The sequence below is a fragment of the Pecten maximus genome, chromosome 5, assembly GCF_902652985.1.
Source record: "Pecten maximus chromosome 5, xPecMax1.1, whole genome shotgun sequence".
NCBI lineage: Eukaryota > Metazoa > Mollusca > Bivalvia > Pectinida > Pectinidae > Pecten > Pecten maximus.
The window spans coordinates 5874099-5899185 of NC_047019.1; the positions used below are offsets into that span (position 1 = coordinate 5874099).

Here is a 25087-nt window from a genome sequence, read left to right on the forward strand (position 1 = left end):
CTTTTGTCTTTATCAAGATTGGCAATCTTTCTATTAAAAACACTTTAAAAACACAACAGAAACAACACAATATATTGGATACATATACACCAATCCTCCCTATACTGCCATCCATTATCTACACAAAGTTCTGTTCTAACCAACAAAACTAAGTATTGATTGACAAATGTTGGCAGTATAACAAGGTTTTACAGACAAAAAGAAAATGGCAGTATAACAAGGTTTTACAGACAAAAAGAAAATGGCAGTATAACAAGGTTTTACTGACAAAAAAATGCCAATATAACAAGGTTTTATTGACAAAAAAATGCCAATATAACAGGGTTTTACTGGACAAATGATGACAGTATAACTAATTTTTACCAGACAAATATTGGCAGTATAACAAGATTCTACCATGTATGGATGAATGCATTTACATGTACATTCATTTTGTAAATGTTTTGATATTCAGTGAAAACAAATTTAATAGTAGTCATAAAACAATGAATTGATAATGCATCTTGAAAATAATATTTAACTTTAGGGAGTTTGGAAAAATAATCTTAAAAAATACTTTGTAATACGAAAATGGCAAGCAAATTGGGTTATTGTGGACACAAATCATTATGCACAGTCAGTCAGTGGTACATGTACATACATAACTACATAGCAGGTCTCCCAACAGTCTATGAAACCACTGGCACTTCAGCAAAGATATGGATGGTGTTATCTGGGAATTCATATGTTTACATCATAACTTGCATAGTCGACCAAAATGAGACACTAAGATTATTCACTTCATATAATAGCTTTAGTGCATGTAAGTATGTATATATTTGGATATTTTAAAGTTGGCTTACATTGTCGGAGGGAACAGCTCTGGTAAAATCTAGGTAAGGGAGATCACTTTTGTATATATCTGCTATGGTAATATCTGAACGCTGTTTTACAGACAAACAGGTTATTTCAGGCATAAATCTTGACAGACCTGCAGATTTTAATACAGACTATGAAAATCTTTATCAAGGCTAGCCAGAATCTAAAATAAGATATCTAGCTCTGTCATAAACAAACAACCCTGCAGTAACTGTTTGAACAGTGATAAATAACCTAGGTATACAATGTATATATGTTAGTAGGTAGTAAGGGGGGCTAACTCTTGCATATCTTCCAATATCTTGTATAGGAAGATGTATACTCATACAATGAATAGTATGCAGATTTAAAAATTTACATTACTTTTACACAATATCTACATCAAAGGACTTAGGTAAATATATGTACAGGCCATAGTTTACAGTCAGTATGTTTTCAGTCTGTTATCATTGACCTGTGTTTAGTGAACATGCATTGATCAACACCAGTCCAAGCTATACCGGTTTGAAGTTTATACAAAAATACAAAAAAAAAATTACATGAATATATATTAAACAGTATATCAATTCAATAATGACTAGTTATATTTTTTGTGAGTACAGCTTATATATCTAATGTATGGTATTTTTTGTACAAGTTTATATTTCCCCCCCATTTATAGAATTACAGAAAGTTCAGATAATGTGGTACATGTAATTCAAAATGTACAAATTTTAATACATACCAGTAGTACAGATATACGATGCTTTAATATATGTACTTATACAAATTTTAATATATTATCTTCTTTTTCAAAACCTATAAGCTATATTTTCATTATTTCCCTAAACAGCTGTTTATATGAAACAAAATGACACATGTAGAATCCTTGTGAGATAACACATTGGTCGGATTGTACAGGAGGCCATAATATACAGGTCTTATTCAGGAGCTGTTTCCTTGGATCAAATTGAGAAAAAAAAGTTAATGTGTTATCATCCAAGTTTCTTTCCTAGATGGTAGATAATTCATTCAAATTTGAAAACTACAATTATCATTTCAGGTTTGAAAGTAACAGTAGTGAAATGGTCAGATGTATTGTATTGACAAGATGATCACTACAAAGATCTGGATTTTCAGGACCCAAGAAGACAAGAGTCAAATTTGTTTCACTTACCCGGTTAGCTATATCAGATCGAGCAAACCCCGAAAATTATTGTAATGCACAATACATATACATGTATACATATATATATATTTATTCATTTATAAAGTAAAAATAATATTACACAGCAATCCAATCAATGAATTGGAACCAGACAGGTCAAAATACATTATATACAATCATGTATACACAATAACTCAGGATTTATAGAATGGAATGTCAAACTATCACAGGTTTTTACTTCCCGGCATATGAAGTACCTATTTATACAGCTAGGTGAACTTAACCTTTAAGTCTTGTTCATCCTTAATACTATGTATATAGCAGTTGTATACCCATCAATGTATTATGAAATTAGCTTAAGTCTCTCTGACACCCAGAAGGGAGACATTTCATAGGATTACTTCCTTACTATGTACCCATTTTTATAGATGGGTAGACTGGATACTGTTTAACAACACAAAACAAATATCTACAGCTGTCAGCATATGTAAAACCTACCCCTGTGTTGTTGAGGTTCATTAATGCTACGTAATGTGTTCACAAAAGTAAAATTTCCCATCATGCTATTTAGACAGCTTTTTATAGAAAATGTTGAATATCAAACACTAAATTGAGATTCATAGAAAAGCAAAGAAAAAAAACAACAACTTTCAACAGTAAATCAGATCTGAGCTTGTCAAAGTTTAAAAATCATCACAATGTTTGGAGATTTGTTCTTTGTCATGTGAAAAAATAAAAGGAGAGTTCATTCCTTAATCAGATATGATGATAGTTGTTCAGCATGTGACCTCTTTGTCTATTCCGCCGATGCCCATGTCCTCCGAGGTACTGTCCTTGTCCGAAGCAGGCTGTACGATACCGCCGATCTCCACCGTTGACGAGGGATCAAATTTCATGGGTATGTAACCGTCTATGTTGGCACCAACAACAAAAGGTTCACCATCTGAAGAAGAAAATATAATAACACATACACAAAATAAAATATACTAACAAAACCTTTACTCATATTTAAATTTAAAACTAGAGGTAATTCTGAACAGAGCTCAGCAGATATTTCCAGTTCCACTTTCTGCTTTTACTTTGTCCCAATTAAGATCTACATTGCACCTATATAAAAATCTTGAAGGTCATACATGAAATATTACAAGATATATATGCTCTGGAAATCGTTTTTCTTTCATAAAGGTCAAAACATAGGTTGCAGCGACCTATAACCAGTATGTAACTCAAAGCACATTCTGTAATACATGTAAACCCATTCAAACATCATGATGATCCACTGATATACTGGATAAACAGGAAATTGTTTTTGCGCTATGAAGGTCAAAGTTCAAAATATTGCTCCCAATGATGTAAGACATCCAACTAAATCTTAAAATTTTGCACGAAATAGATACAACCCAGAAATAATTTTGTGAATGTATTCACAAGCTACTGAAAACGTGGTTATTTCCACTGGGTTTAATTTCGCGATGTCTTTAGGTAACTTTTACGCATGGGGGTATTTCTGTGAATTTTTCTTTTGCACATGCTCCAAAATTTGTACCACATAATCACAAAATGATATGCATTGGGAAATTTTTGTGGTCCAAAGGCAGCTGCAGTCGCCTGTTAAGCATAAATTTCCATGTTTACAGTATGCGAAATAATAGCGCTATTTATATATCTGTCTATCAAAATGAGGATATAAAACTGGAATTTCATGAATATAGAAACAAGACAAAAATATTTAACACAATATCTGTAAATCAGACAGGATAAGATGAAGTTGTGTCATGTAGACTCACCAATAAGAAGTTCCACCAATGACAGACCAAATGCATGTTTCAGAACGTCCAATGGCAGGCGTCCGTTGTCCAATAAAAATGTCTTCTTACTGGCTTTGGCTCCATCACAGTGACAAACCACATGGACAACATCTGGAATCATTGTTTAGAACAAATTTTAATGATCCTTTTTGTAGCTGGAAATGTTTTATAGAAACAACTAGAACTGTCGCCAGGATGGCTGACTAATACCCCCACAATCTGCACAAGTCAATGGACAATGGTGAATTGGAACTGTTAATTAGAGGCTAACTAAGATAACCCAGTTATATAGTGACCAGTTGCCATAGCAACCATAATTTTGAGAAAAAGAAAGTGAGATGCACATCTACACATGGTTCTCTATTTTTGTGAAGTTTCATTGAAATCAGCCCTTCGGTTTAGGAGGAGTTGTCTGGACAAACTTTAAGTTATGGTTCTTATCAAAAAACCTGTTTATAGTGACCAGTTGCCATAGCAACCATAATTTTTAGAAAAAGAAAGTGGCATGTACAATCACACATGATCATTAATATTTGTGTGAAGTTTCATTGGAATCGGTCCATCTGTTTAGGAGTAGTTGTCCGGACAAAATGTGTCTACAGACAGACGGACAGACGGACACCGTAATTCCAGATGTTTATGTATTATGTATCACAATACTAATGTATTTGTATTGTAGTTAACAGTCTCCAGGCAAGGTACCGCCTTTTGTACATTAGAGCCGAATGTTTGTATTTAAAATTTATTCTGAGGACAACATGCCTTTAATTAGTGTCGAAACTAAACACTTTATCTAATGAAGTCAAACTACCCAGAGAGACATTTTCATGGTCTTAACTACCTTTAGATTTATTATTATTTTGTCAAAAATCTTACCCACTGAAATATGTCACAGTGTACATGTACAATTCAACTTACCTGGTTTTTCAAACGCCTGGTATTTAGTTGGGAAAACCATTGATGTTTCTTCGACAATTCTATAGACAGAAAACTCAAATTAGTCATCTTTTCGCTAATTGTTAAGTTAATAAATACATAATGTATGTTCGCTAATTGTTAAGTTAATAAATACATAATGTACGTGTAGAGGATTAAGGGTGTATGTTACCTTACATGCTTGAAATTTGTAACAGAGTTATCTCCCTTATATTCCACAAAGATTTTTTTTTCTCTTTAACATGCAGTCTTTTGTTTAAAATCATTTCTAGTTTGTGTGGTATCTACAATCAGTTAACAGGCATGAAAAGAAATATTTCAAAAGTGTTCATTTTTATTGCTATATATATCAAATCCACATTAATAAACTGTTGAAAGAATATTAAATATGTAGTCCTTAACAATATCATTTGTCTGTAATCATGTTACAAAAAACCTACCTTGATAGTGAATCAACCTTCTTTTGTAACTGCTCGATGTGTGAATTCTGAGAGACAAAAGTACATACATTAGAATAGAAATTGATCATATTTTTAATCTAGGTTACATATATATAAAAGATATTTACACCAAGAAACAAAAGTAGCACCCTTGGATTACGAAGATGTCTACACAGGCAAAATGTCTTCATGTCAATTTAGGTCAAATTGAGGACAATTTCATGAGAACATTTTCAGGTCAATTTCATGTGATCAGGTTAAATTTACCTGAAAAGTTAAAAAAAGACAATTCATGTCAAGGCATTGACCTGAATTTCAATTTCATGTCACATTTTGCCTGTCTTTGGTTCAGCAAATTGATTGATTTCGGAATTCTGACTAAGAAATATTCTGAGATGTGACATATTCTCAATAAGAAACTTAAGTATCAGTATGTGAACAATGAGATTCCCCATCCACTAACTTGCTTTACCTGTAGTTGTATTTCCCGCTCCAAGTCCTCAATCGCCATATTGTTATTCACTTTTCCCTCGGCTCCTCCGACGACAAGATGTTGATGCGAAATATCACAGACTTCTGTGTAGCCCGAGTCTGGGTCACTCGGGCTAATCTTTTTGGCAGTCTTTTCAGAATCACACTCTGACGGGACATCTTTTGTGTCTTTAGACATGTTCGGAATGTCAGACATTCCTACGTTTTCTTCTAGATATTTATCCAACTCTGCACTTTTGAACTGTGGTTTTTGTTCGGAGAATTCAGTAGTTTCTATTTCTAAATCACTGTCAGCACTATCAGATTTGTTCAAGTCAACGATTAATTTTTTTTGAGGTTTAGATTCAGACGGTGCTGTATCTCTCGGTGACAATTCCCCAGAATCCTGAGTTGTCTCCCTTGGCGATGATTTAGCCGAGTCTGTATCAGAATAGTCCCTCAATTCTGATATTGTTCTCTGTTTTTTAAGTAAAAGATCGACAGATTCATTTTGAGTGGTTTTTTGAGCACTAGCCTCTGATATTCCATTGCTTATCAGGCTGAATGGTTCAAGAGACGAAGGTTCTGATTGGCGGTCTGATTGACCCAACGACGAATCGTCTTCTTCGACAGAATACTGAAGTTTTATTGTCTTTTTTTGAGGCTGTGTGGCGGGTGTGGATGTATTTGAGGGAACGAGATTTTCTAACAAACTCTGATCTATTGCTGTTGTGTTTCCATCTTCGGAACTCTTCAAAGCAGATCTGTCTACTCAATAGAAATTAAAACAAAAGTCTTAACATGAAAAATATAGGAGAAACATAATCATTATTGTGGTTAGGGCTATTCCAGTAATATATTCATTCAAATGAGAACTCCAAGTTGGTCGAAAACTTCTGTCAGAAGTGATTTTACCTAAAACAGTATCATATTATAAACCTTTTCTTTTTCTCTTGTCTTCACCATCCATAGAATTTCTTTATTTTGTAAATAGAATTGCAAAGAATTTCTTATTTTTGGAAACAGACTTGCAATAGAACACTGGTCAATTTCCAGTACAGAGGGTTAAATATTCTAGACTATTGCACAGACATGCATGATATATTTGTATAATAATGAATTTCAATCTTGTTACAATCATATTATCACATTCACAAACAACAGAAACCCAGAAAAGGATAAACAAAATTACAGTGATAAATATATCTATACACACCTATAGCCACAGGGAAGAACTGTAGTCGGACATCTCCTGTACCCTCCGATGATGAGGGGAACAGAGCACTCGCCGTCGTCCGCTTACCCACTGCCAGTAGTATCCCTTGGTAACCAGCAAGCTGGGGGTTCTGGAGGCCAGAAATCCCTCTCGGACGTTCATCCTTATTCAGTTGCTGTAGGTCATTAAATAAGAATGTTGTTTCAGAAATTCAGATAACTATGATAAAAAAATTTTTGATGATCAATTACTCAGCCCTCCCCTGTTTCATTTGAACCAAGTCATTGTGTTTCAGAAGTTTGTATCTTTATTCTTAAACAAGAGATCCCAGAGGGATCTTGGCGCCCACCATTGAATGATCTTTATAGGTTCTATGTCAGATTGATCTTCTCTCTATTTTTCCCTTCCTTTTACTAATCTGTGCAAATTGAGATATCCCTCCAGTACTTTTCAAACAAGGGAATCCTAGCTATATAAGAAATTTGAGATTTAACGATAATGGCTGTTTGTTTGCCAGGTTGTTTTCAGGACAGACTGGTCCAAAAATGCAATACAAGGGACCAAGGGGAACCTACATATGAAATTTGAGAAAGATCCCTTCAGTACTTTGAGAAATAGAGATAACAAACTTAAATTGTCAAAATCCAAGATGGCGGTCTGTCTGCCATATTGTTTTCCAATTGATCTCAAAATGCAATAAGCATAATGAGGCACCAAGGGGAACCTCCATATGAAATTTGAGAAAGATCCCTTCAGTACTTTCTCAGAAATAGCGATAACAAACTTCAGTTGTCAAAATCCAAGATGGCTGCCTGTCGGCCATGTTGTTTTCAGATTGGTCTCAAAACGCAATATGCATAACTAGGCACCAAGGGAAACTTACATATGAAATTTGAGAAAGATCCCTTAAATACTTTCTCAGAAATAGTGATAACAAACTTCAATTGTCAAATCCAAGATGGCTGCCTGTCGGCCATGTTGTTTTCCGATTGGTCTCAAAACGCAATATGCATAAAGAGGCACCAAGGGGAACCTACATATGAAATTTGAGAAAGATCCCTTCAGTACTTTCTGAGAAATAGCGATAACAAACTTCAATTGTCAAAATCCAAGATGGCTGCCTGTCGGCCATGTTATTTTCAGATTGGTCTCAAAATGCAATATGCATAACCAGGCACCGAGGGGAACCTACATATGAAATCTGAGAAAGATCCCTTCAGTACTTTCTCAGAAATAGCGATAACAAACTTCAATTGTCAAAATCCAAGATGGCTGCCTGTCGGCCATTTTTTTCCCTGATTGGTCTCAAAACGCAATATGCATAACTAGGCACCAAGGGGAACCTTCATATGAAATTTGAGAAAGATCCCTTCAGTACTTTCTCAGAAATAGCGATAACAAACTTCAATTGTCAAAATCCAAGATGGCTGCCTGTCGGCCATGTTGTTATCCAATTGGTCTCAAAATGCAATATGCATAACTAGGCACCAAGGGGAACCTTCATATGAAATTTGAGAAAGATCCCTTCAGTACTTTCTCAGAAATAGCGATAACAAACTTCAATTGTCAAAATCCAAGATGGCTGCCTGTCGGCGATGTTGTTTTCCGATTGGTCTCAAAACGCAATATGCATAACTAGGCACCAAGGGGAACCTACATATGAAATTTGAGAAAGATCCCTTCAGTACTTTCTGAGAAATAGCGATAACAAACTTCAATTGTCAAAATCCAAGATGGCTGCCTGTCGGCCATGTTGTTTTCCGATTGGTCTCAAAACGCAATATGCATAACTAGGCACCAAGGGGAACCTTCATATGAAATTTGAGAAAGATCCCTTCAGTACTTTCTGAGAAATAGCGATAACAAGAATTGTTTACGGACGGAGGGACGGACGGACGACGGACCACGGACGCAGGGCGATTTGAATAGCCCACCATCATCAGATGGTGGGCTAAAAAACTTATACACTCCTACTGAAAATAGAATGATGTAAGTCCACAGGTGAAAAATGGCGGGAATTCCACTGTAAATATCGGGGTTACTGCCTTACCATTTTTTGAGATATCGAAAATTTCAAACTTTAAGCTGATATAAATGTCACATCATTTGAACTTCGAATGAGGGGATGGAGTCACTAGGATTAACATATAGTAAACAATTTAGTTGTGCGAGTCCTTCAGTAGCTCTGAACTAGATTTCTGTATGTAGTCTTAAAAACAAAAGCAAAATGATTCACCATACAACAAAGTGATTTGGCACCTCTCACCTGACCCTGTATTGACCTAAAGGAGCATATGACTTTGAAATGTTTTAGATAACTGAGACTGTGTGTATCAGTTAACTCACGATTTCCTGGACCTTGACCAGTGTCCGGCCACTGTCCACCACCGCGTACACCTGTAGGAGACTCTGGTTGTTACTGCCCACTACCACACACTGCTGCGTATCCTGAAACAAACATACATGTATACCGACTGGTCAGTAAAGCTATTTCTAACCAGATTTTAGATCCAATTGTGGTAAATGTACACGATTCTTACAGATTTTCATACCAAAATTCAAGCTCTTTTTCCTCATTTTTCCAGGTTCATTTTTTTTTTATTTTTGGCCAAACTTGGAGGTATTGATGAATTTTTTTAGCTTAAATGCGATTGAAATAACTTCATGACATTACTATGAACATTTATGAACCATTGTCTTTACCAAGTGTTGACTAGTGTCACAGATACAGATGTGGAAATCTGTTTATTCAGCTTTCATCAAATAAAACTGATATTGGTTTGCGACATGGCAGCAACTCATGATGATCCGACATACCAATTCTGAAGTCTACACAGAACTGGCACAGGAATATGCTCTGAAAATCTTGGCAGTAATTGCTCAGTATTGTCCAAAGACTTAATCAAAAAGTACATTTGAAATAAAATGACTGAATGATTTGATGTTGCTTTCAGACAAGCATTGACAAATTTTTTTTTAAAGACATACATAAATATCCGCATGTCTGTCGCGATTCATGCCTGAAATGTTATATTTACTAAATTAACGAACCCCACATGGGAACTAATAGACCCCTGTACATGTACAGTGCACCATATTGACGTGATCCTACCTCATACATAAGTATATCTGGGGTCAACACTCCTTTGACCCCTACACAGCAGCTCCTTAGGGGCTCCTTATTAGCTCTCAGCTGGACAACGATCAGCTGACTGGTGTCCTCAATAAGACTCTAAAACATTGAAAAAACTACTCTCAGACTTTTGGTACAATTATACACTAAATTTAGTTAAATACTATTCGGTGAAGCATTGAATAAGAAATACAGAGATATGATACCTTGTTTTGATCTCAATCTTTTAGTTCAGATCTGTGTATAAGGGGACACAATTAAATCACATTCTAGATGGTGTAATTTGGTAATTTCAATATACTGTATGTGTACATATTTTATTGATAATCATATTTCTGTACTGAAAGCATTTTGCTGCAATAATTTGCAAGGGAAAAATGTTAAACATTTCATTTTGTGTTTTAATGTGCTTTATAGGAAGTTTTAAACAAAACAATTATCAATGTGATTCTGATAATACACATGCATGTATTTCTGGTTTATGTATTGACAATATAGTTGAACGTATTCTTTCTGTTTTGACATAAATCATTGCAAAGGAAACCTCAGTATACCAACAAAAACAAATTTCTCTTAAAACTTTTTATATTGGGATAATTTATGAACAAAATGCATCAATTTCATTTGATTCAATGTGGATGTTTTCTTTATAGAATGACACAAACTCTACAGTTAGATTTTGATGTGACGTACCCCTGGATGTCGCGGTAAGTTGAGTACATACCCCTGGATGCCGTGGTAAGTTGAGTAGAGTATCTTTCAGTGATGTTAGAGATCCTTCTTTAGGAGAGATGATATCAGACGAAGGCGACAAACTAGGTTCATTTTGGTTCAAGTCTGAAAAGACGAAGACATCAATATTAGAGCCCAAAAATTACTGAGAGTTTGACCGAGAAAATCTGGCTTAATTATTTTGATTAAAGTCTGAAAAGATAAAAACATCAATGTCAAAGTCCAAAAATTAACGACAGTTTGACGGAGGAAATCTGATTTGATTATTTTAATTCAAGTCTGAAAAGAAATGATGCATAACTAGGCACCAAGGGGAACCTACATATGAAATTTGAGAAAGATCCCTTCAGTACTTTCTGAGAAATAGCGATAACAAACTTCAATTATCAAAATCAAAGATGGCTGCCAGTCGGCCATGTTGTTTTCCGATTGGTCTCAATATGCAATATGCATAACTAGGCACCAAGGGGAACCTACATATGAAATTTGAGAAAGATCCCTTCAGTACTTTCTGAGATATAGCGATAACAAACTTCAATTGTCAAAATCCATATTGGCTGCCTGTCGGCCATGTTGTTTTCCGATTGGTCTCAAAATGCAATATGCATAACTAGGCACCAAGTGGAACCTACATATGAAATTTGAGAGAGATCCATTCAGTACTTTCTGAGAAATAGCGATAACAAACTTCAATTGTCAAAATCCAAGATGGCTGCCTGTTGGCCATGTTGTTTTCTGATTGGTCTCAAAATGCAATATGCATAACTAGGCACCAAGAGGAACCTACATATGAAATTTGAGAAAGATCCTCTCATTACTTTCTGAGAAATAGCGATAACAAACTTCAATTGTCAAAATCCAAGATGGCTGCCTGTCGGCCATGTTGTTTTCCGATTGGTCTCAAACTTCATTATGCATAACTAGGCACCAAGGGGAACCTACATATGACATTTGAGAAAGATCCCTTCAGCACTTTCTGAGATATAGCGATAACAAACTTCAATTGTCAAAATCCAAGATGGCTGCCTGTCGGCCATGTTGTTTTCCGATTGGTCTCAAAATGCAATATGCATAACTAGGCACCAAGGGGAACCTACATATGAAATTTGAGAAAGATCCCTTTAGTACTTTCTGAGGATTAGCGATAACAAGAATTGTTTACGGCCGGACGGAGGGACGGACGGACCACGGACCACGGACGCAGGGCGATTTGAATAGCCCACCATTTGATGATGGTGGGCTAAAAACTAATGAGAGTTTGACGGAGGAAACCTGGCTTAATTATTTTGATTCAAATCTGAAAAGATGAAACCACTATCATTATGTCAATGACTGCCCAAGTTTGATCATCAGCTATTTACTATATTAAGCTGTTCTATCTAATGCACTCAAACAATAGTAGAACATAGTCACTATAGTTTCAGATTGAATTCGCTCCGTTGATAGTAGACCATATATAGTCACTGTAGTTTCTGATCGAACTCGCTCCGTGGATAGTAGACCATATATAGTCACTAATAGTTTCTGATCAAACTCGCTCCGTGGAAATTAGGCCATGTATGTATATAGTCACTAATAGTTTCTGATCGAACTTCCTCAGTGGATAGTAGACCATAATTATATAATTATTCTAATTTCTGATCGAACTCGCTCCATGGATAGTAGCCATATATAGTCACTATAGTTTCGGATAGAACTCGCTCCATGAATAATAGACCCTATATAGTCACTATAATTTTTGATCAAACTCGCTCTATGCTAAATTTTTCTATACATTTGTGAAAAGTCTCCCTATAAGTAGTAAATGTTAAAATATTCCAATGAATTCCAACAAAAGACATTTTAAGAGACGAAGCTTCACCTGGCCTATATACCTGGAGCTGTGAAGGTGAACATAAGAGATTTTAAGAGATGAAGCTTCCGCTAGCCTACATACCTGGAGCTGTGAAGGTGAACATAAGAGATTTTAAGAGACGAAGCTTCACCTAGTCTACATACCTGGAGCTGTGAAGGTGAACAAAAGACATTTTAAGAGACGAAGCTTCACCTAGCCTATATACCTGGAGCTGTGAAGGTGAACATAAGACATTTTAAGAGACGAAGCTTCACCTGGCCTATATACCTGGTGCTATGAAAGTGTCCTGTCTCTTACACAGGGATTCCAGAGGTAGCTCAGCAGCACAAACAACAGCATGGTCCGACAGGGATACGATGGAACATACGCCTCCGTCAAGTCTACAAATAATCAATCGTAAAACAAACTCAAAAGGTCTACAAACAATCAATCGTGAAACAAACTTAAAAGGTCCAATAGGGACACTAAATGGAACATACGCCTCCGTCAAGTCAACAAATAATCAGTCGTAAAACAAACTCAAAAGGTCTACAAACAATCAATCATAAAACAAACTCAAAAGGTCCAATAGGGACTCTATGGAACAATCACAAAAATTTTTTTTTGCTAATGCAATCATTTTATGACTCATTAAGACTGATTTCACACAGATTATCTGCATTAAAATGCAAGAGAACATCAAGGCGTGGGAAATATTTTATAATGACTTTTGAAAAATCACCACTGATAATTAGTCTTATTAACAATCACATTTGAACTTGAACATTAAATAAAATCTGCTGGAGCATATATATCCTTCAAAATTACTAGGCAAAAAGACATAGTAGCCAGAGGGTTTGTTTGTTTGTCTGCTTGGTTTATCGCCCTGTGAACAGCCAAGGTCATTTTGAGGTGAGGTTTCCTCGTAGTAGTTGGTGACTACCTCACTGAATAACATGCATGATGCCAGTTGCATGCCATCCAGAGCAATTAAGGGTAAAGTGTCTTGCCCAAAGAGACAACCACTACAGCACAGACTGGCCTGTTTTTCAGCTTCCTGAAAAGCACAATCCGACAAAGGTAGTTAGGGTCAAGTGCCTTGCCTAATTATAAGGACACAATCACGAAAGCACAGACTGGCAAGTTTCTCATCTTCCCAAGAAGCACAAACCAACATGGGTAGGAAGTGTCCAACCACGTACCTCAGATCTTCACCTGAGGTTATGTGGCCAGCACTCTAACCGATTGCGCTATCGCAACCCCTTGAGAAGGAATAGTCTGTGCAGAGAAAATGTGAAAAGGGGGAATAACTCTTACCATTCTGAACAGAATTTAATGAAACAAACATCATGTCAAAGTTTGATGGAAATTGAACGGTTATTCTAAAGCAAGAATGAAACCTGGGTAGGTGAACAAAATGTAGAGGCCACCACATGTGGGACTTATATAATTGACCACTATCGCACACATACTGTGGAATCCTCCAGGCCGTGGGGGTCAGGTCACTGATGGACACATCAATCTCCGGCCAGGAATAAATCTGAAACAGTCAAATAAACAATGAAATTTTTAAAACAATAGAGAAATATTAAATGAAAAATTTGAACAATTATACATGTAGATTGGTTGAGTTTCTTTTACTGTTAAAGCGTGGCTATTTACAGATTCTCTTATTTGTGCACTTTCACAACGGAAGCATTGTGCTAAAATTTGATTGTGCTATCAAAAAGTTTTATAAACTATTGTATCCACAATAAAGGGCTTGCTCATAAATAAACCCCATTTTTCATTTTGCATAATCATCAGTTTTGAAATAGTAAACTGAAAGTGGTTCACGAATAAGCCCTTCGGTAACTTTAATACAAAACTTTTACACTAAAATATGAATGTACTAAAAGAAAGTTACAATGTCTTCAACTATTTCAAATATTATTGATGTTCGACAATTCATCATTATGCTAATCTTTTAAAAGTTGATGATGGACTAAAACAATTTGATCCAGTATTACTCACCAGTAACATGGCGCCTACACACAACACCAGCTGAGTACCATCCTTGGACCAGGCTCCGCATCTGATCTTACCACTATATAAACACAGTAAAACAATAACTGGAGACACAAACAAAGATACACATCTGTTTTACAGATACGGATTCATATTTCAATATTATTTAATTAACAGTTAATATTCAGCTACCAGTAAAAACATATTATACATGTAACAACAGATTCCAAAGCCTAACTGCTAGGAATTTCTTTTATAGCTTCTTCAGACTTGATGCAGCAGTTGAAACTCTGTCTGGTCATTTTTTTTTTTTTTTTATCTTCTTCATCTACCAGTGATGTAATTTATCCAAGTACAGTATCAAAGGTCTAATTTGAATGGACAATGGCTCAGATCCCTTAACAGTAGACTATGGAATACACACAGGATAGTAAAAATTTAAAATATAAAAGTGCATGCATAAAATTCTTTTCAATAGGAATAGATATCCTACCTTTCTATGGGAGGGAAGGCGTAACTGTCTGTTTTGTTACCTACCTCTCTATGGGAGGGAAGGCGTTACTGTCTGTTTTGTTACCTACCTCTCTATGGGAGGGAAGGCATAACTGTCTGTTTTGTTACCTACCTCTCTATGGGAAGGAAGGCGTAACTGTCTGTTTTGTTAACTACCTCTCTATGGGAGGGAAGGCGTAACTGTCTGTTTTATTACCTACCTCTCTATGGGAGGGAAGGCATAGCTGTCTGTTTTGTTACCTACCTCTCTATGGGAGGGAAGGCGTAGCTGTCTGTTTTGTTACCTACCTCTCTATGGGAGGGAAGGCGTAACTCTGTTTTGTTACCTACCTCTCTATGGGAGGGAAAGCGTAACTGTCGGTTTTGTTACCTACCTCTCTATAGGAGAGAAGGCGTAACTGTCTGTTTTGTTACCTACCTCTCTATGGGAAGGAAGGCGTAGCTGTCTGTTTTGTTACCTACCTCTCTATGGGAGAGAAGGTGTAGCTGTCTGTTTTGTTACTTACCTCTCTATGGGAGGGAAGGCGTAGCTGTCTGTTTTGTTACTTACCACTCTATGGGAGGGAAGGTGTAGCTGTCTGTTTTGTTACCTACCTCTCTATGGGAAGGAAGGCGTAGCTGTCTGTTTTGTTACCTACCTCTCTATGGGAGGGAAGGCGTAGCTGTCTGTTTTGTTACCTACCTCTCTATGGGAGGGAAGGCGTAACTGTCTGTTTTGTTACCTACCTCTCTATGGGAGGGAAGGCATAACTGCCCCTGTTCTGTGCGTGTCTGAAGAAGAAGCTACATTGCTGCTTGCTCAGGACACAGAGAATATCCCGGCCTGGGTTCCATAGACACCCTGGAATCAGATAAAAAGAAACCAATAGTCATCCATTACTATCAGTTGTGATCAATCATCCTATAGACTGTCCCTGCTAGTAGGGGAAATAATCATATATGTTGCAAATAACAAAATGAGGAGTGCTTTTATGATTTTGTATAACTTTTGCCAAATCAACTTGTTTGAATTCAAAAGCAATAAAATCATACATTAAAAGGTTTAAACTAAAATGGTTTTGGTGGCCAAGTCTCCCCGACATAATTCTTGAAATTCACTGAAAGTCCAACATCATATCACAACCCTGACCCCTTTTTGTTATTCTCTCTGAAAATTTTCAAAATATCTGATAAGTGTAAATATGTGTATAGTGAACATGATGTTTGGTGATTATGAAGAGAGCTGTAGGGAATCGAATACAGACATGCAGGTAGAATTAATTTACCACTGTTTTAAAATTACTCATAGACATTTGGTCTTCCTCATTAGCAGATTTTCAAATTTCCTCTGGATCACTGAGATTTTATGGGTTTATTTTGCATGTGCATATGGCTCACTATGTGTGTTCGGTCAAATTTTCTGAAGTAGTTTTAGAGAATGAATTTTAAAAATTCCTGGATGTTTAGGTAATAATCATATTCTGTGGAAAAATTGTCTTCTAATCAGCTGAAATGAGTTGTGCTGTCAGAAAGACGAGATACATATAGTAGGCTGCAACCTGGTCAGTATATTGATATCAATATCTAGCATAACGATGAGAATCTCTATCAGACTACACAACAACTTATCACTAATACATGAACCTTTGCCCACCTTTTAACAATACAGGATCAATATTATGTAACTTTTGTATGTAACCATCTGTCTCTGTATATACTACAGACAAGTCACCCCAGCTGTTATTGGAGTCTCGGGTATATACCGTATTTATCCTCAAATAAGCACCTTCCCTTGTGTAAAAGTTTATTACCATATTTATCCTCAAATAAGCCCCCTCCTCCAGTGTAAATGTTTAGTACCATCTTTATCCTCAAATAAGCCCCCTCCTCCAGTGTAAATGTTTAGTACTATATTTATCCTCAAATAAGCCCCCTCCTCCAGTGTAAATGTTTAGTACCATTTCTATCCTCACCCTAGTGTAAAAGTTAGTAATGCAAGTTTAGAGAGGGCTTATTTGTGGACCAGCTTACTCTTTTTTCACTGCATAAAATGAAATAGCAGGCTTACTTGTTGACAGGAGCTCATTTGCAGATAAATATGATGATAGGTAATAGTAAACCAGAATTAGAGCAAAAATACAGTCCCTGCTCCCTGGACCAAGTATTTACTACATATAACACAACAATATCTAAGATTGTTTACAAAAAATTTCCCCTACAAGACTATATATAGCCTTTTACGCCTCAACAAAACTTGTGTTAGAAGACTATTAGAATATAATGGACCTGCTAAATTGAGTGATCAATAAATCCTACATGATGGGTATAATCCTCTTTTCTCTGACCGACGAGGTGATAAGGACACTGGTGTAAGATGCCTAGTTGTGTGTCTGACCGAGAATGACCATCACAACTGGACGTGTGAACAGGCCAGATTACACATACTGTTAGATCGAAATTACATCATACACGAAAGCATATCATGTCTCCCTTTTTGTATTCCGATCTTTATTGAACTCTGTCTGTCAAAGATCACCGAGTAGGAGGAGTTTTTCATAAGTTTCCTGTAAAGACTTTTATTTTTTGTTCAATTTCTTCTTTAAACAAGAGGCCCAGGGGCCTAAACGGTCATCTGACTCTAAATTAAAATCCTTATATTATTGTAGTATGTATTCTCTTTAGCAAGTATATAGTGGCACTGTTGGCCATGGTGGCCATCTTGGATTTCTGACCGACCCAATAAATACATGTAACAACACTTGGTCTGGACCATCTAAGGATAATTTCTGGTAAGTTAGAGCTGAATCCTACCGGTGGAATTTGAGAAGAAGCTTGAAATAGGTGTTGTTCAGGAAAACCATGATTGCGCAATCATGTTACAAAATGGCCGCCATTGCTGCCATGTCAAAGTTTTAACGAGGCTGAAAAAATAACAACCCTTTGTTGGCCCTCCTTCCTTAACATCCTCACCAATTTCCAGCTCAATGGCACCAGTGGAACTGGAGAAGAAGTTTAAAATGTGTTTTTCAAGATGGCTGCCATGGCGGCCATCTTGGATTTCTGGCCGACCCAATAAATAACAACACTTGGTAAGGACCATCTCTGGATCATTTTTGGTAAGTTAGAGCTGAATTCCACCAGTGGAATTTGAGAAGTAGTTTGAAATAGGTGTTGTTCAGGAAAACCATGATTGCGCAATCATGTTACAAAATGGCCGCCATATTGCTGCCATGTCAAAGTTTTTACGAGGCCAAAAAAATAACAACACTATGTTGGCTCGCCTTCCTTGACATCCTCACCCATTTCCAGCTCAATGGCACCAATGGAACTTGAGAAGAAGTTTAAAATGTGTTTTTTAAAGATGGTGGATATGGCGGCCATCTTGGATTTCAGACCAATCTAAAAAATAACAACACTTGGTCGGGATCATCTCAGGATCATTTCAGGCAAGTTTCAGCTAAATAGCACTGGTGGAACTTGAGAAGGAGTTTAAGATGTGTTTTTCAAGATGGCGGCTATGGCGGCCATCTTGGATTTCGGACCGACCCAAAAAATAACAACACTTGGTCGGGATCATATCAGGATCATTTCAGGCAAGTTTCAGCTCAATAGCACTGGTGGAACTTGAGAAGAAGTTTAAAATGTGTTTTTCAAGATGGCGGCTATGGCGGCCATCATGGATTTCGGACCGACCAAAAAAATAACAAAACTTGGTCGGGATCATATCAGGATCATTTCAGGCAAGTTTCAGCTCAATAGCACTGGTGAAACTTGAGAAGAAGTTTTAAATGTGTTTTTCAAGATGGCGGCTATGGCGGTCATCTTGGATTTCAGACCGACCCGAAAAATAACAACACTTGGTCAAGATCATATCAGGATCATTTCAGGCAAGTTTCAGCTCAATAACACTGGTGAAACTTGAGAAGAAGTTTTAAATGTGTTTTTCAAGATGGTGGCTATGGCGGCCATCTTGGATTTCAGACCGACCCGAAAAATAACAACACTTGGTCAAGATCATATCAGGATCATCTCAGGCAAGTTTCAGCTCAATAGCACTGGTGGAACTTGAGAAGAAGTTTAAAATGTGTTGTTCAAGATGGCGGCTATGGCGGCCATCTTGGATTTCGGACCGACCCGAAAAATAACAACACTTGGTCGGGATCATATCAGGATCATTTCAGGCAAGTTTCAGCTCAATAGCACTGGTGAAACTAGAGAAGAAGTTTAAAATGTGTTTTCAAAATGGCGGCTATGGCGGCAATCTTGGATTTCGGACCAACCCGAAAAATAACAACACTTGGTCAGGACCATCTCAGGATCATTTCTGGCAAGTTTCATCTTAATCCCACTGGTGGAACTTGAGAAGAAGATTGAAATGTGAAAAGACGTCTGCCCACAGATCCAGTATTTCTACAGCTGATGTCTACCCACAGACCCAGTATTCCTACAGCTGACGTCTGCCCACAGACCCAGTATTCCTACAGCTGACGTCTGCCCACAGACCCAGTATTCCTACAGCTGACGTCTGCCTACAGACCCAGTATTCCTACAGCTGACGTCTGCCCACAGACCCAGTATTCCTACAGCTGACGTCTGCCCACAGACCCAGTATTTCTACAGCTGACGTCTGCCTACAGACCCAGTATTCCTACAGCTGACGTCTGCCCACAGACCAAGTATTCCTACAGTTGACGTCTGCCCATAGACCAAGTATTCCTACAGTTGACGTCTGCCCACAGACCCAGTATTCCTACATCTGACGTCTGCCCACAGACCCAGTATTCCTACAGTCGACGTCTGCCTACAGACCCAGTATTCCTACAGCTGACGTCTGCCTACAGACCCAGTATTCCTACAGCTGACGTCTGCCCACAGACCCAGTATTCCTACAGCTGACGTCTGCCTACAGACCCAGTATTCCTACAGCTGACGTCTGCCTACAGACCAAGTATTCCTACAGTCGACGTCTGCCTACAGACCCAGTATTCCTACAGCTGACGTCTGCCTACAGACCCAGTATTTCTACAGCTGACGTCTGCCCACAGACCCAGTATTCCTACAGCTGACGTCTGCCTACAGACCCAGTATTCCTACAGCTGACGTCTACCTACAGACCCAGTATTCCTACAGCTGACGTCTACCTACAGACCCAGTATTCCTACAGCTGACGTCTGCCCACAGACCCAGTAATTCCACAGTCGACGTCTGCCCACAGACCCAGTAATTCCACAGTCGACGTCTACCCACAGACCCAGTATTTCTACAGCTGACGTCTGCCTACAGACTCAGTATTCCTACAGCTGACGTCTGCCTACAGACCCAGTATTCCTACAGCTGACGTCTGCCCACAGACCCAGTATTCCTACAGTCGACGTCTACCCACAGACCCAGTAATTCCACAGTCGACGTCTGCCCACAGACCCAGTATTCCTAGAGCCGACATCTACCTACAGACCCAGTATTTCTACAGCTGACGTCTGCCTACAGACTCAGTATTCCTACAGTCGACGTCTGCCCACAGACCCAGTATTCCTACAGCTGACGTCTGCCTACAGACCCAGTATTTCTACAGCTGACTTCTGCCTACAGACCCAGTATTTCTACAGCTGACTTCTGCCTACAGACCCAGTATTCCTACAGTCGACGTCTGCCCACAGACCCAGTATTCCTACAGCTGACGTCTGCCCACAGACCCAGTATACCTACAGCTGACGTCTGCCCACAGATCCAGTATTTCTACAGCTGACGTCTACCCACAGACCCAGTATTTCTACAGCTGACGTCTGCCTACAGACCCAGTATTCCTACAGCTGACGTCTGTCTACAGACCCAATATTTCTACAATCGACGTCTGCCCACAGACCCAGTATTTCTACAGCTGACGTCTGCCTACAGACCCAGTATTCCTACAGTTGACGTCTGCCCACAGACCAAGTATTCCTACAGCTGACGTCTGCCCATAGACCAAGTATTCCTACAGTTGACGTCTGCCCACAGACCCAGTATTCCTACAGCTGACGTCTGCCCACAGACCCAGTATTTCTACAACCGACGTCTGCCTACAGACTAAGTATTCCTACAGTTGACGTCTGCCCAGACCAAGTATTTCTACAACTGACGTCTGCCCACAGAGCAAGTATTTCTACAACTGACGTCTGCCCACAGACCCAGTATTTCTACAGCTGACGTCTGCCCACAGACCCAGTATTTCTACAGCCAACGTCTGCCTACAGACCCAGTATTTCTACAGCTGACGTCTGCCCACAGACCCAGTATTCCTACAGCTGACGTCTGCCCACAGACCCAGTATTCCTACAGCTGACGTCTGCCAACAGACCAAGTATTCCTACAGCTGACGTCTACCCACAGACCCAGTATTCCTACAGCTGACGTCTACCCACAGACCCAGTATTCCTACAGCTGACGTCTGCCTACAGACCCAGTATTCCTACAGCTGACGTCTGCCCACAGACCCAGTATTCCTACAGCTGACGTCTGCCCACACACTCAGTATTTCTACAGCTGACGTCTGCCCACAGACCCAGTATTCCTACACCTGATATCTGCCCACAGACCCAGTATTTCTACAGCTGACGTCTACCCACAGACCCAATATTCCTACAGCTGATGTCTAACCACAGACCAAGTATTTCTACAGCTGATGTCTGCCCACAGACCCAGTATTCCTACAGCTGACGTCTGCCCACAGACCCAGTATTTCTACAGTCGACGTCTGCCCACAGACCCAGTATTCCCACAGTCGACGTCTGCCCACAGACCCAGTATTCCTACAGTCGACGTCTGCCCACAGACCCAGTATTCCCACAGTCGACGTCTGCCCACAGACCCAGTAATTCCACAGTCGACGTCTACCCACAGACCCAGTATTCCTACAGCTGACGTCTGCCTACAGACCCAGTATTCCTACAGCTGACGTCTGCCCACAGACCCAGTATTCCTACAACCGACGTCTGCCCACAGACCCAGTATTTCTACAGCTGATGTCTGCCCACAGACCCAGTATTCCTACAGCTGACGTCTGCCCACAGACCCAGTATTTCTACAGTAGACGTCTGCCCACAGATCCAGTATTTCTACAGCTGACGTCTGCCCATAGACCCAGTATTCCTACAGCCGACGTCTGCCCACAGACCCAGTATTCCTACATCTGACGTCTGCCCACAGACCAAGTATTTCTACAGCCGACGTCTGCCTACAGACCCAATATTCCTACAGCTGACGTCTGCCCACAAACCCAGTATTTCTACAGTAGACGTCTACCCACAGACCCAGTATTTCTACAGCTGATGTCTGCCCACAGACCCAGTATTTCTACAGCCGACGTCTGCCTAAAGACCCAATATTCCTACAGTAGACGTCTGCCCACAGATCCAGTATTCCTACAGCCGACGTCTGCCCACAGACCCAGTATTCCTGCAGCTGACATCTGCTTACAGTTGTCGTCTGCTCGCAGTTGGTAAACCAGCTAGGGTTCAGAAACTTGAATCATGATTTTATTTATTATATAGAACAGGAAATATCAAGCATTCCTATAAAGTCTATTCCACTTCAGGCACATGATTTGCAAATTCTGTCAAGTATCAACTTAGTAATCAATAGACGAGGTCAAATAGTGCTGGCAGCCATTATGTCGAGATGGAAATAGGCAACTCACTTTGTACCTGTCAAATACTATCAGGTTCTGCAATAAAATCTAATTGAAAGCTGACACAATACACAGATTGTATATTAGCATACAAAAAAAAATCCCCACCACAGCTTTTGAAATATTAAACCTTGAATTCTAATCCACGACAGGTGCGCTTTGCACTTCTTACTGACTATTTATATTATACACAGCATTTATTCTAATAAGTTCAGGATGGTGGATAATATTGATTTCAAGCTTAGGACCAGCATGTTATGGATAATATAGATTTTTGCTTGGGATCAGCATGTGTTATAGGGATTTTCGGGGACTCCTTATTTGCCCAATTCCCAACTGAAATGATCTAATATTTAATGTGGCTATCTTAAGTTTTCTTGGTAAAAAATTACTGTAAATACACATGTCCCATTGTTAGCTCAGATTGGTAACCCAAGACGCCCTCAATAATCTACCTTACCATTCATTTTATACAACATCTCAGGAAATAATATTCATGCAATGCTTGCAAAATTGTGGGAGTTGTTGAATTGTGTTTCATGAAATTGTCTAAATCATTTCTCTGCAATTTTTCAAAGAGATTGTGTAAAATATCAACTGGTAATTAGGAATATATATATATACATGTATATACCCTTCAATTCAACACATTCTTTCCTGATAAATTTACATTTATAGCTATAATTAATATATACGAAAGAGTATATTATGTACATGTACTTGCTTTGTTAAACACTTCTTAATTATGTAAAAACCTATTCATAAGCCTTTACAATATACTTAATGATTGAGTCAAATATTTAAATTTAAACTTCAAATTATATATATATATATTTTTTCTTGTGATAAGATTTTTCAAATGTCATCAAATCACCTATCACATAGACATTGTGATTTTTTCAACAACTTATAATTAAATCGTTACAGCTATAACATTGACACTTTAATGTCCCTTCAAGATGACAGCCTGACCATCAAATTGATATAAAACGGATGTTTATGACACCTGAAATAGCACTTGTAATTAACACCTGTCTACACCTGAGATTTCGTCTGTGATAAGTCGAAGGTCCTACATTCAAGGACCTTTATAGATGAAAAAGTTTATCATTTAGAAATTTCGTAAAAATTGAACATGCTCACTCCGGATCCTATACTGATCGAAAATGAACTGTACACAAAGTCTAACCGAGGTCAGTGATGCAGAAAATATAGGTCACAGTGACTTGCACATGGTGATGTAATATTTTTCAGCCTAGAAATTGTTAAGAGTTTTAATCTAGGTTACATATAGAAGATTTTTAAACCAATTAAAAGTAGCACCCTTGGATTGCGAAGTTGTCTACACAGGCAAAATGTCTTCATGTCAATTTAGGCCAAATTGAGGTCAATTTCATGTGAAAATTTCAGATCAATTTCATGTGATCAGGTCAAATTTACATAAAAAGTTTTTTTTAAAATCCTTCACGTCAAGACATTGACCAGAATTTAATTTTTTTATGTCAAATTTTGCCTGTCTATAGTTCTGTGTAATTGAAATCTGAAATATGCATAATTATACAGAATGCGGTCCTACCTTGTTGAATAGGCTGGACATTGAGTTTTCGGACCTGCTTGAAACTGAGTTTTGGTACATGACCTTCGACCTTCCAGACAGACACATGTTGGGGATGGACTACACACAAGTAACACAAGCTGGGGCCGACATCACTGCTCCAATGGATGCTCTTCACTGATTGGCTGAAACAGTTTTATAATTACAACAATAATTCTTCACTGATTGGCTGAAACAGTTAATAATAATAACAATACTTCTTCACTGATTGGCTGAAACAGTTAATAATTACAACAATAATTCTTCACTGATTGGCTGAAACAGTTTTATAATTACAACAATAATTCTTCACTGATTGGCTGAAACAGTTTTATAATTACAACAATAATTCTTCACCGATTGGCTGAAATAGTTTTATAATTACAACAATAATTCTTCACTGATTGGCTGAAACAGTTTTATAATTACAACAATAATTCTTCACTGATTGGCTGAAACAGTTAAGAATTACAACAATAATTCTTCACTGATTGGCTGAAACAGTTAAGAATTACAACAATAATTCTTCACTGATTGGCTGAAACAGTTAATAATTGCAACAATAATTCTGACAGCTAAGTATGGAACATTGCAAGATCACAATGTATTTTACAATTTATCATCATAGTCAAACTAGAACTGTCGCCAGGATGGCTGACTAATACCCCCGCAATCAGCACAAGTCAATACTAACCAGTTGCCATAGCAACCATAATTTAAAAAAAAAAAAAAAAGGAAAGTGGCATGCACATA

General features: G+C 38.1%; 1 protein-coding gene across 2 annotated transcripts in view; it reads right to left on the minus strand.

The window, feature by feature from the left end:
• Nucleotides 1-1673: 1673 nt before the first annotated feature.
• LOC117326961 (WD repeat and coiled-coil-containing protein-like) overlaps nucleotides 1674-25087 on the minus strand; it is a 33117-nt gene continuing 9703 nt past the window's right edge. For both annotated transcript variants that reach the window (XM_033883764.1, XM_033883763.1), the window contains 14 exons: nucleotides 24317-24480; nucleotides 15822-15936; nucleotides 14589-14661; nucleotides 14048-14115; nucleotides 12864-12976; nucleotides 10734-10846; nucleotides 9989-10108; nucleotides 9223-9324; nucleotides 6877-7051; nucleotides 5662-6428; nucleotides 5190-5236; nucleotides 4732-4790; nucleotides 3793-3924; nucleotides 1674-2948 (listed from right to left, as the gene is read on the minus strand). In XM_033883764.1, the coding sequence (XP_033739655.1) occupies nucleotides 2782-2948; nucleotides 3793-3924; nucleotides 4732-4790; nucleotides 5190-5236; nucleotides 5662-6428; nucleotides 6877-7051; nucleotides 9223-9324; nucleotides 9989-10108; nucleotides 10734-10846; nucleotides 12864-12976; nucleotides 14048-14115; nucleotides 14589-14661; nucleotides 15822-15936; nucleotides 24317-24480 (2215 nt within the window). In that variant the 3' untranslated portion in view covers nucleotides 1674-2781. The remainder of the gene's footprint in view (nucleotides 2949-3792; nucleotides 3925-4731; nucleotides 4791-5189; nucleotides 5237-5661; nucleotides 6429-6876; nucleotides 7052-9222; nucleotides 9325-9988; nucleotides 10109-10733; nucleotides 10847-12863; nucleotides 12977-14047; nucleotides 14116-14588; nucleotides 14662-15821; nucleotides 15937-24316; nucleotides 24481-25087) is intronic.